The sequence below is a fragment of the Saccostrea cucullata genome, unplaced genomic scaffold, assembly GCF_032062105.1.
Source record: "Saccostrea cucullata isolate Sc308-1 unplaced genomic scaffold, CSIRO_AGI_Scuc_v1 ctg636, whole genome shotgun sequence".
Taxonomy (NCBI): domain Eukaryota; kingdom Metazoa; phylum Mollusca; class Bivalvia; order Ostreida; family Ostreidae; genus Saccostrea; species Saccostrea cuccullata.
This window is the reverse complement of record NW_026931726.1, coordinates 275,879-289,307: the sequence shown is the minus strand read 5'-3', so window position 1 is coordinate 289,307 and position 13,429 is coordinate 275,879. Positions and strand designations below refer to the sequence as shown.

Below are 13,429 nucleotides of genomic sequence, written 5' to 3'. Positions count from 1 at the left end.
AATTTCAGTATCTTGTACATGTCCTATTAAAATTTATATAATTTTATTGTTCAAATGACTAAAGGGTTGGGGATATTTTTAGGACATACCGGTATTTTTAATGCTTTCAATTTTAATGAAATATTCACAGATTCGAAAGGATTATTAATCATGTCATATCATGTAGAATGTGACTTTCCCCTCAAAAATAAATAAATAAATAAATACTTAAGACAAAACGTGAATTGAACCGAAGGTTAAAATTAATAGAGCACAATTTAATATGCCCACTTTTTAGCAAACCTAAAGGAGGAATTTGTCTCATATTTCTTGTATTTCAAAATTGATGAAATTTTCATTAAATTAAGAAAACAATATTACTTAGAAATATTATCAGTTAGATTAAATTTTACCGTTTGATATTAGAGTCAAAGTCAGGTCAACGTCATATTCTTTCCTCTTAACAATAAAAATAAAAAAAAAACGTTGCAAATCATGCAATCCCTACTTCTATTTTAAAAGATTAAATGCTTTTCTTTTTACCTAAAATTTCGTAAAAGGATATTATCATTTAGGGTCTGTAAGACTGACATCATATATACCAAATTGACATAAACAATATAACTAAAATGGATATTGGCTAATCCTAATTCTCTCAATTTTTTAGGTTATATTAGTTATTTTTTATGCTTCCTATATTTGAATTTTTCTTATTTTCAAATATGGTAAAGTAGCCACACAAAGATATATAATGATACAAAAACAAAAAAGTATTGATAGTTTACTAAGAGAGTAAAAACGCGTTCTATGGATTTTTGTCTCAGATCTGTTACTTTAATTGTAAGCTTTTAAAAGCTAACATAATTGTAGTTTGTTTGGAATTTCATATTCACGTTAGCGCATGTTTTTATCAGATATTGTAAAAAGTAATTTGAATTTCAAACAAATCTCTTGCTGAAAATATGCATAAACTCGCTCTTTATTAAATTATGAAATAAAATAAATTATTTATCGCAGAAATTTTGAGAAATAGAAAACTTCTTCTTTTCATCAAGGGCAGATATCTCTTCAAAAATTTTTAACGTACAAAATGACTGTCTTCTTACATGTTATCAAAATTGTGAATTTGGTCCATTTCGCTTTTATCGTTATCTAGCAATGTGTTTTTTTTATATAATTTAAAGTTATTTAAAATCGTTCAAAATCCCTTCTTTATATAAAGAATACCTTAAAAAACGAATAAATAAAAAATACAGTAAACTTAGAACAAATAAATTAAATAAAGAGAAAAGGCAGATCGTTTTTTACTCTGAAACATTCACGCAGAGTGTCCTTTAGTTTTGCAATATCGTTATTCACTTTTAGATGTAATTTTTTGCGCCCTAAAGATGCTTTTTGTTTAGAAATCGATCTGACTTTGTCAGTTTAAAAAATATATCCCAAAATAACCTCAAATGGACACGGTGTATTATGTGCAGACAGTCGGCAAGTCAATGTAAATAATCGCTTGTGTTTGATCACCAATTCCTACCAGTCAATACTTATCTATAGAAGCAATATAATAAAACGCAAAATGCATCAGAGGGTGTGGTCTACTTGATACGAAAAAACAATAACACTATAAAATACAACATAGTACGCACCGGGGCAAACAAATAGCATGTACTTCATTATGCGTTTACTATTATCTACTTTTTCATCTTGCCAATAGATCTAAAAGCGCAGTGTCGGACCCTGGAAACACCATAGGTGTCTACAGGTGCCAAGAAAGAGTAAGCATCCCCATATCGCTTGATCAGTAATGCCTTTGTGGTCATCAAGAAAAGGGGGTAAATCCTAGTCCAAATTTATATAAAACAAAGGTGTAAGCAATTAGTATGAAACTTCTAAGTCAGATTCGATCAAACGATAGGTTTTATATAATTTTCAAACAAGATCGTTATAAAACGCCCATAGAATTAAAAATGAAATCAGATTTTTAACTGAAACTGTTAAAAGCCCTATCATCAAAGTATTTTTTCAGTAACTTGTAAGGGTTAGATATTTCTTATACTAAGCATATGCTCCTGCGTACCAAATAATCTGGGATATAAAAACACTACATGCAAAATATCGACGGTTTAGTTGTTAGTTTGTCAATAAAGTCTAATGTCAGAAAAAAAACCCATCAAAATATGAAAATTATCTGACTGACACTGTGGATTTTTATTTACACTTGACTGGGGTATATCGTTAACCTGATAAATACAAATGGCTCAAAGCTGGTGTGACTGTTTGGGATGTTTACTACTCCTAGGCAAGTGATCCCATCTTTAATATTTCCGAAGGTTTCTGATTTGCTCTCTTGGTACCGTTTACTAGATTTACGAGATTGACAACAGCTTAATATCTTCTCCCAATATTAATTTAAGAGTTACTGTTTGTAAAATTAAAATGATTTAATCAAAGTAATTTTGTAGATTTTTGGAGATAAGTAAGTGTGAAAGTTTTCAAGTTCCATTTCATGAAAGAGGCAAGCCATTTGTCTATGGATTTCATTTTAGTGAGAATTAAGGTAGGATTCTTCTCTGGTTTCTGACTAGATGAAATATTCAAATTACATTTGCTTATATGTATTATATATTTAGGTGTAAGAGATTTAAAAGACCATATTTTTCTTTTCTCATCATAATTGTACAGCTTTAAATAGAAATGGTAAACCACGTTTGAAAACTAGCAGGGACTATATTTTTGACGGAATGATGGTGTATGAAAATATCTTCTCTTCTGTCTCTCAAAATTATTATTGATCAATGAATTTAATTATAATTTTTACACAATCAAAAACTTGAAGAACTTCATGTTAGTTCAATTAATGATAAGGGACAAAAGTTCCTAAATATATCAAATAAATATAATTGTTTAAACAAATTAGAACTATGTTAGCTTTTATAAGCTTCCACTCTGAGTACAGATTTGAGCCGAAAATCCGTAAAAAGTACTTTTTTTTCTCTTAGTAAACGATCAGAAGTTTTTGTTTTTCATTTTGTGTCTTATGTGACAACTTTACCATTTGTGAAAATGTGAAAAATTTAAATATAGGAAGCATATAAAAATAACTAATATATCCTAAAAATTTAAGAAAAGTAGTGAAAATTCGGATTAGGTAATATCCATATTAAATTTTACATAGTTAAATTATTTATGTCAATTTGGTAATATCATCTTATAGGTCCTTTATGGTAATATCTTTGCAAAAGGAAAAACATTCCATCTTTTCAAATACAAATAAGGATCGCATAATTAGCAACATTAATTTTTTTTTATTATTAATGTCCAGGAAAAGGGTAATGACCTTGACCTAACCTTGTCTATAATATAAAACGGTCACATTTAATTTCACTGATACCATCACTTAGTGATATTGTTTTCCTGATTCTGTGAAAATTTCATTAATTTTCAAATACAAGAAATGATAGAAGAATCCTACCTTAATATAGTGTTATATAATGTTTTGAAATGTCGAACCTTAGGTGAAATATGGAGATATAACGAACATTTTAAATAAAACCTACTGAATTTTCTAAAAGTTCTCTAGATTGTCAAATCTTGATCATATGTTTGAAAATAGTGAGACAAGTATCTACATGTTCTTAACAACAGTAAAAACATGAGGAGAAAAGAGGGCTTGATTGAACCCTTACTGGACCAGCAATGAATTTTTGTAAGACGTTTTTCTGAAGTTTTGAAATCAAGTACAGCTAAGAAAACCCAAATACATTATATATATATTCTGTATGAATATCAGTATTTGTTTACCTAGAACAGTCCTTTGACCTGTATTTTATTCGATTTATATATAGTAAGTACTAGTGTAGTACTACATTACAAAACATCGACATAATCTATTTGTTACCTACAAAATGACGGAAGACGGATGACAAACAATGAGATAAATCACCTGTTTTTATCAGTATATATTATGTTAATCGAACAATATATAAGTAACCAAAACTAAGCTGTGCTGATCGGCGTGGTTACATTGGTTTGCATGAGTAGAATTACTTATCGAGAATTATATAAGCATGGAAAAGTATACCACCAAAATTATTCCTTGATATGATTTGATGAAAGTAGTATATTATTAATACGTAATTATGTATGAAGTACCGCACTTATGCCTATATTATACCTTTCTTTACAACTTACCTGTATTTAAACGTCTACACCCCTCCTGGTTTGCTGAGAATTTCTCATCTATGCAATTCTATAGGTAATCAAACAGGAACTACATTTTGGTACAAACCTCAGACATATAATGACAGTTGGTAAATTAATAGATGTATTCCTCTTGAATCTTTGGGACAATTTTTCTACAATGAGTTTAGAGATGTATACGTACGATATATTGTTTTTAATGAAAGATCTTGTAATAACAACGATGCATTGAAGGTGTGTGTGTGTGTGTGTGTTTTTTATAAATAATAAATGTTAAAACACATTTGCAAAGAGTTGGAAATATAGATTCAGTAATAATAATTAATAAGGAATATACAAAAGTGTGCACAGAAGTACACTTTCACAGAAAAGTTTTAAGAAAATTATTAAGTACGAAAGAAACATTTACAAGTACAATATAATAACATGTACATGATAAATCTTTTTTAAATTGTTAGCCACTTTCTACATGTCTTTTTATTTCTTTTATCTCCTCCTTAAATCCAAAATATGCCTGTTCTTTTATGTTTAATTGATTTTTCAATTTAATAAATTTAGATTATATTAATGACACGAAAGAATTCGATAGAATGATGAATTGTGTATTTAAATTATCATAGGAAAATCATGGGAAAATCACCATAGTGATTCTAGTAATAGAAATTAATACGCACTTAACGTGTGTGTGTTTAATACTGAATTTGAATGGTATTCATTCAAATGAAAATGTTCATCAATACACATTTCTGAAGCATACCGATGTTGTGTAAGAAACTATAAAACCAGCTACGAATGATACCATTAACCGAAACTACCTTGACATACCTACAGAACACGGAAATTCTTTTAATTATTTTACTAATTAGGACATGTTATATATTTCTCGGTGGAAAAGGAGAGAAAGACCATTAAATTAATTGAAAATCGTAAAATATGAATATTACTGTCAAAAGCGCCACCATTGGAGGGCAGGGCCAATCACACCGCGGAACCGTCGCGCCTCATAACGGTGATTTTTTTTACCGCCTTCATGTATATAACGCGTTATAATTTACCTATGACTTAGTCTTGGTTTCCTTATTCTCAGGCCCTGTCCTACTGACCTCGTGTACCTTTTCCTCCCAATATCTTCAATCATAACGTATAATATGGAAGTGAAAAACTTTTCTGAGAAAGAACTTGTAAATTCTGTTAACAAAGGTGACTATAGTGCTGTGAAAAAACAACTAAAATCTGGTGCGGATCCAAACATTTATGATGAAGAGGGAAACCCGCTCCTTTTTCTTCCGATTATCAGTGGGGATGATGAAATGATGGATATACTCTTGTCTTTTGGTAAGTAACGCTCCTGAATCAGTGAATGCTGGCAGATTTTCCAGAGTTTACTTCACAAGAGCATAAATGTACTATAATGATCAAAATAATTTTATTCTGCTGTTCATGATCTTCATATATCATTCAAGTATATTTCTTTGGGAAAGAAAAAAAAACATTTGTTCGCTGTATAATTTGCTTTTTTCTTAAGTAATAATTATGTCTTACATTAATATATAAGAATTAAATTACCAATATTCTGATAAGCTTCATTTCCGTTTTAAACATAAATCATACAGTTTTATAAGCTGTTTTACGTTATTTGGAAAGAAATATTTATGAATAATGTTTGATATTTTTTTTTCTGTTACAGATACATGCAATATCAACATTCGCAGCCAGGATCTCCGGACGCCGTTACTTATTGCAGTAGAGTTGGACGACTTGGAGTTTGTGAAGACCCTCATCAAAGCAGGTAAGAAAGACACAGATGGATTTTATCATTAGTCTATTCCTTGCCATGTTAAATATTTTAGTGGACAACAAGTCATGTTGGAGTCATTTCATGACCACTAGGTCAGAGGAGTACTGGGTCAAATATATTGTACTTGACATGAGCTTGAACATTAGGTACACGTAAGTGAGGGCAAGGAGAGATCATGTAAAACGTGTTAGTCAGACATTATCAATTTTCATACATGCAAGATACGATAGGTATTCAAATAAAGGATGCAGAAGTTTTTGCACCGTTATTCTACCTTTTCTGAATTTTCCATATAACGAAATGAAATCGTTATATATAGATGTGAATAATTACACACAAATTGTTGTGGATGGAATAATTGCAATGCTTTTGTTAAGTGAGCTAATTTCTGCTTTGAAAGCTAATTCCCGGTTATTTGAGAAATTCTTTAATTATTTTTTGCACCTGTTTGATATACCTTTGAAGTAGATAGGAGATTTCAGGCCCCATCGACCAAAACTACTGTCTTCGCCTCGGCGAATTGTTCTGGCCTCGGGAAACTGGAATCTTGCTAACTCCATCAATGATATACTTTATATAAACACCTTACATACATGAACTGACCACATAAAGCAGCCGTCATTTACACGCTCACATTTCTTCAAAGAAAATTGCAAGTAACACAATTTATACAGTTTAACATTTAACTTATTTCAATGTTGTTATCAAGTAAATTTTTAGTTAATGACGGTTTTGGTCAACACACAGCAACATTTGCCTTCTTTATTTCATGTATGTAAAATATTCTACAGGAGCAAACATCGATTGTACTGATGGTTCGGGGAAGACACCTCTGCTCTTAGCGCTGGAGGAGGGGCGTTTTGAAATTGCCGAGTACCTTATTAAGCGTGGTTGTAACGTAAACGTTGTAGACGGGTTGGGACAAAGTGCTCTCCAATTTGTGGCAAACGGAACTCATAGTCATTGTATAAGAATGGTGGACAAAATTCTCAAAAGTGGTAAGTGACTCATTTCACAGCTTGACACCATTGATTAAAAAATGCAATATTTTAATGTTATAAATTGTGAAAAATATTCTTTACAACTTTTAAGATGATATAAATTTAAGATAAGTTTAAATGGCTCTCTGCATTAAATATCCATGGTTTCCTCAGTTATGTAAATGTTTGATATACATGTATATTAAAATAAAGCACATTCATGCAGGCAGATCTAAGAAGACTCATTTTTGAAAAAAAGAATAAAAATTCAGTAAATATTGGGCTATAATTTTTGTCTTTGTGAAACGTTTAACTGCATGTTAAAGAAGTCCAGAATAATATAGAAACATATTTTTAAAGCTTTGATTTTTTTTCAGGTTTTAATTTAGAGGAACATAACGAATGGATTCCAGCGGCGAATGTAAAATCAAGAACACTGGGCCGAAAAACGAAGATTCCTAAAGTCATGCGAACATTCAGCATGAGAGTGAAAAATTTCCCGAGTTTCCGAAAAGCCAAACCAAATACCCATACCTGAGGCTTCAAAAGGAAAATCCAGTTCATCAGGCCAACCTGTATGATGAATTGCAAGAGCTCTACCAAATCAAAGAGCGTAAAAAACCTCATGCCATAAAAACCTCATCTCAAGCCCGGTCCCAATAGACACCTATGCAGCGCAAGGCTGCCCTTTTTGACCATTAATTTCTTCACCTGACAAGTCGCTGGTGAGAAGTGGATTATGCATTCATACTTAAATCGTAAAAAAGCCCTGTCATGGAAAGATGCAAGGACTGCGTAAAAACTGATCGAGAAGACTTGAGCACCTGTAGTATAGTTGTCATGGAATAAAAAAAAATTCTTTGTCTTTTTTGTTGCTTGTCCTTTTTTTGCGTAACCCTTTTTAACCTTAGATTTCGGTCAGTATTACATGGCTGTATAAGTCCACACTACATTTCTCTACTTATTTAATTTTTTTTTGAAAGGCAGCTGATGAAATACATGGATAATCATGGATATCGTATATATATTCAAATAATTATAAGCACAAGCCTAAAATACACTTTTGCTACCTTTTTGGGTGAAAATTCTGAGTTTATGAGCAAAATAAATTATAACAAATTGAAACATTTCACGTATTAAATATATCCTGCCAGTTTTTTACAAACCTTATTGATTTTTTTTTTTTACATTGTTTGAGTAATAATAAATTTTCTATCACGATCTCCCGATGTTTTGATAGTTTTTAGAATCGATGCACATAGAACAGGGTAGTTTTATACTTACTTGAAAAATATGCTTATTAGAATAATTAAATTCTGTTCTTTACCGGTATATGCATTTTTATTCTCATTTCTAAAAATCCATATGATATTGTTTTTCGTTGAAATATGCAGATCTGCAATATTATTCCATCTAAAAATATTACAACTTTAGCCTGCACCACACTGAATTTATAGCTTCTTGATATAAATGAAATTTTCTCGACAGAATGTTAAACAAACGTAAAAGAATTTAAACATACAAATATTATTTAAAAGAGAATCTGCAAGTTTACAATAAAGACCTTCCTTTAAAAAATGAAAAAAAAGTATAGATTTTACATGCACATTTCAAAGGAAAGTTTTAAATTTTAATGAAAAAGTGCACTTAAGTATACAATAATACTGTTAAAGCAAATAAGGTATATCCCATTGAATAACTTTGTATGATAAACGAGATGACCAGTTTTTCATGTATATTTGAATATTCCATCCACCCAATACATATAGGGGTCACGGTGGGTGTAACCGAACAAAAGAAGATCTTTATACTTCTCCTAGGCACCTAATCCTACCTCTGATATTTCAGGGGTCCGTGTTTTACCCTGTTCATATAATTTGTATTGTTTTTAATTTTTTTTAAGATCGAAGTAGTCTAAAATATCTGACATTTTTCAGGCTTTTATCATTGTTCTGATATACTTTATGTACCAAGAAAACGTCAGAACCGGCGTCCAATCGAAAACTTGAAATTTCTCCATCTGGAGTTGATATCGATACTTTCCAACCGAATTTAATGCCGACTCGCAATTTATCGATGCTTTGAGTACTCACCAATATCGATCAAAAGAGAAAAAATTACTCAGCATTTTGATACAGAACTTGCAATATTTTAAAATGCACGAAATGAAAACAAATCTTCACAGTATTATGAAATGTTTCATCGGATTGTATATTTTAAAAGCGAATCATAAAACACGATGTTGGTGAGTACTAAAAGTGTTGTACTAGTGATAAATTGTGAGTTTGACATTTAATTCGATTGGTTTGCTAGTATCGAAAATCAACCCGAGAATGCCGCCTCCGGTTCTGACGTTTTCCTGGCACTTAAAGAATTTTCGGACTACGTTCGTTCGTTTCTTTTTTTAAAAAAAATATATGTATTTAATATGTAAAAGAATGTATACACTGGATTTCTATAATGATATACAATTTTTAGAGATAGAGAGAGAGTAACCAATTTATGCATCAAATTTGAATGTTGGAAACAAAGATTAACGAAAAAGGACTAATCATTTGGAAAGACCTTGAATGACTGATAACTGACAATGAAATCTGGCATCCGAAACTTGCAAAACAATCCGGTTTTTTGCAGCATGAAACCGGTCAAACTTCTATTCATTACTCAATTTATTGAGCTGTAAATCATGTTAATTTTTTGGTTTGCAAAATGAAAATTAATACCAAAGTTGATATTTCTCAGATAAAATGAATTTACATATTTTTCATATGTTGCATCTAAAATCAATAACGATAAAACATGGGGAAAAATACATGACTATATACGTGTTTTTATGTTTTACTATAGGCTTTGTTCATGTGATGCATTTTATATCATAGTCAGCGACCCATCAGGCATCAAGTGATTTGTACAATGAAACATATTATGGAGATAACGATCAGTTTTCAAGATCAAAAGTCCATAAAACAATACAAAGTAGGAACAGTGCAAACACAGACCTCCAAAACATCAGACGTGGAATTACAATTTAAACAAAATTTAAGAATGTTTTAAAGAAAAAAGAATTTATTGCTTATCATCCCATTATTTACTTTAAGTAATAAATTAAATAATCACAAAAAAGAGTGCATAAAGTCAAAACATACAACTCATTTAAGTTGTTTATCAGAAAACAAATCATTTCTACGTAAAAAAAAAAAAATGAAACTCAACAAAAAGAAATTGGTTCTTTGTATTTATATTGTTTTTGCTTTTTTTTTACACTAAAAGACGTTCCTCGCCGATGAAGATATTTTTCCTGTGGTTCTGCTATTACCAGAACATCGGAAGTTCATCCGCGATTTTTAACCCTTTCCTCAACATTTGCATTTTGCTAACAAAACAAAAAAGTATTTCTTACATTGATGACAAATGGTTTAGCCACAGACACGGTTTATAGTTGTTGATACAAGTATATAAAGCGGTTGTGGTCGTTATGTTATTCAAGAAAACACCTTAATCACATGTTGGTGTATAAATACTTATTCGATTACAATTAGGTATGAGACTTGTTGTCATAAAAAATCATTTTTATTTGGTCCTTTACCTTCAAATACTGTCCATTTATCATATTAAGCGTAATGTTCAAATAATTCACTCTAAAAATGCTTAAAATGTACATTTTTCAAAAATATGGATGATAAATAAATGTTAAATGTTGTTTATTATTTAATTTGTGAAAAAGTGTGTTCTCAAGTTCAAACTGTCATAAAAACACCTAAGATGAAACATTTGGTATTATGTCTGATAAAATTGTTATGACTCCCTTCACTAGTGACAATTCGGTGGTCTTGTTATGATTACTTTGTACTTATACAACACATAGTCAATGAATAATGAAATAAATAAAAGTCTGGTCTTAATATCTACATTTGTTTTGATTACCAAACTTTTATCATACAATTTTTTTCTGCATATGTTTTATGACATATGAATTTTGATAAAAAGAAATAAATTCGTTGGATTTGGCAGCAAGATTCTCTTTTGTATCATTAAGTTATTACATGTTTCATAAATGCTCATCATCAATATTCTCCTTTTTTCATTCTTACCCAGCCAATCCACTGGTATATTTAGGCTTGTGAAGGGTGAAGTCACCTTCTTGAAGAATGAGTTCTATGATAGTTACTTTATCCCATGTTTACCCCTTTATCCCGTGGATATGACTCATTGAATATTTTTTTTTAATATCCCACGGTTAAAGAGATTCGCTCTTGAGCTTTTAAACAGATTTTTGTCTTGACCTCTAAGTCAAAAATTCTGCATTATGTATTAGTTCTTCCAATCAATTTGGATTCTACAATGCCATGACTGACGTTTTTCATATTAATTTTCAGTCCCTGATTTATACACTGAATTGACGACGGATTTTCCGGTATTTCCCGATCATGACAAGGAACACACGGCGGGTATGACTGGTCAGCAGGGGATGCTCACTCCTCCATGGCACCTCATCCCACCTCTGATGTTTTAGAGGTCCATGTTTGCTCTGTTCCTATTTTTAATTGTTCTATGGACTTTGATATTGAGTACTGTTTGTTATCTCCATATCCTTCATTCAGCTAAAAACCCTGATTAAATTCCATATCTAAAGTTAGTGGGGAGGGTGGGTGGATTCATTCTTTGATTGGATTGTGGCTGTTTGTTATTTTGTTTTACCCACTTTTTTTGGTGGCAGGCAGCACTTTAGAGCATTTATATATATGTTTTGAATCTGATGATGTTTATAAGAGAGTCAACTTAAAATACATGTATATTGTAACTTGTGAACGATTACAGGGTTTGAATTCGTATTCTAGTTTGATTACCCCCCTTTTTTCCGATGTATAAGGTCATTAGAATGTTACAATGTCATTATAGTGCTGGGTTTTAGATTGTTTATATTTTGCGTAAGATGTGTAATACTCTATATATGAATCCCCTTTTTCTGACCCCCATTTTGTTAACTGTGTTTTACTTCTTCCGTCATTGACTTAAAAAAATGACATATTTCACTTCTAACAGGATGTTATTTGAAGTGGGCAACTATATTTTGTGGCGGAAGGGATTTTTTTTCAGAATAAAGTAATTTTTTCTCAGTTGAATTATTTTAAATATTGTTAAGGTTGGATTCCTATCTGCCATGCAGCCTGCACACAAACTTATTTAGTCCCATGAACTGTTTAATGCTGGTCATAGATTATGTATTAAATAAACGGTTACGAATTTTCATATTTTGCAAATGAAGCAAATATATTGTGAAAATCCAGGGGAAAAGGCCTCGATTTAAGCTAAAAATTAGCATTATTTTCGCGTTACCTAAAAATTAACATCACCGACCCCACTTTTGATTTTATTTTCTGAATATATAAGGTACTTTCAACCATTCCTTCTAAATTCTGTTAAATGTCATTACTTTCAAATGGTTTTATTGCTTACTAAATTTCAAATGCCAGAAAAATGACTTGAGTGCAGAAAGGTCAAATAATTGATCTTGCGAAGTAAATTGAAACTTTTTTGTTGTCAAAAATTTTAATTTGTCTATTCAAGATGAAATATGTCTGTGTTTTCCTCTTTACTTCCCAAAGTTGAAAAAATCCTAAAAATATTCGGAGATCCTAATGTTTCTCTACAATTTGTATATACACCTAGGATTTGGATCTCCCAAAACTTAAGAGGAATAGCATGATACGAGGGTTGATCCAAAAGTAATGTCACAGTGTTCATATCTTTTATATTTGGCGTCATATTATCAAATACAATATATCAAAAAAGCACAAATATAAATCTAATCAACATTGAAATTTTAATTTAATAAAGTTTATTTGAATTTATTTTATAGATGTTTAAAATATAGAGCATAAGGGGTGTCGCCGCGTCAAAACGGAACGTCACGTTTTAAAGTGTATTTTTTCTTAGAATGAAAAAGACAAACACATTACAAAGATTCTAAAAAAGCACCTTATCTCACAATTTTTAAAAGACATAATTCTCGTCATTTTCTAGTCTGTAATTGAAAATTAAATGACGGCATTGGTATTTGTGATCATGAACATTGTTGTTTTACTCTGTTGAATTGAACAAAGGAATTGTCGAAATGGGAAAAACGGCTCGAAGAGTTGTAATGCATTTTTGCTTCAAAATATGGGAATCATCACAAGCGACAGTTACATTAATTAATCAGACTTAAAGAATAAAGAATGTAAATAAGAGATATCTTAATAGATGGTTTCAGCAATTTTGGATGGGTGATTGGTCACTTAATGATCAGCAGAGGACAAGAAGATCGAAAGATAGGAGATCGGACGGAAACGTCCAATGGTGTCTGACGTTGTCAAAAAAGACAGACGTATTAGAGTGACATGTGAATTTTTAAGTTTGTCCTATGAAACTGTTCATAAAAATTTGACAGAGGGCTTAATTATGAAAAGAGTGAGTGTATAATGGTACCAAGAAT

At 30.8% G+C, this 13,429-nt stretch overlaps 1 protein-coding gene across 1 annotated transcript; it reads left to right on the top strand.

The window, feature by feature from the left end:
- Positions 1–1,685: 1,685 nt before the first annotated feature.
- On the top strand, positions 1,686–7,769 carry LOC134233373 (histone-lysine N-methyltransferase EHMT1-like). Its single transcript, XM_062715335.1, has 5 exons — positions 1,686–1,808; positions 5,264–5,511; positions 5,864–5,965; positions 6,766–6,972; positions 7,332–7,769. Exons 2-5 carry the CDS (start codon positions 5,325–5,327, stop codon positions 7,490–7,492), a joined length of 657 nt encoding a protein of 218 aa, XP_062571319.1. The 5' UTR covers positions 1,686–1,808; positions 5,264–5,324; the 3' UTR covers positions 7,493–7,769.
- The last annotated feature ends 5,660 nt before the right edge of the window (positions 7,770–13,429 follow it).

What these genes read in the sequence shown, in the direction of transcription:
- LOC134233373 (XM_062715335.1), top strand. Translation starts at nt 5,325, where the DNA reads ATGGAAGTGAAAAACTTTTCTGAGAAAGAACTTGTAAATTCTGTTAAC. An exon ending in GGATATACTCTTGTCTTTTG is followed by an intron (nt 5,512 to 5,863) that starts GTAAGTAACGCT and finishes TTTCTGTTACAG; the next exon opens with ATACATGCAATATCAACATT. An exon ending in GAAGACCCTCATCAAAGCAG is followed by an intron (nt 5,966 to 6,765) that starts GTAAGAAAGACA and finishes AATATTCTACAG; the next exon opens with GAGCAAACATCGATTGTACT.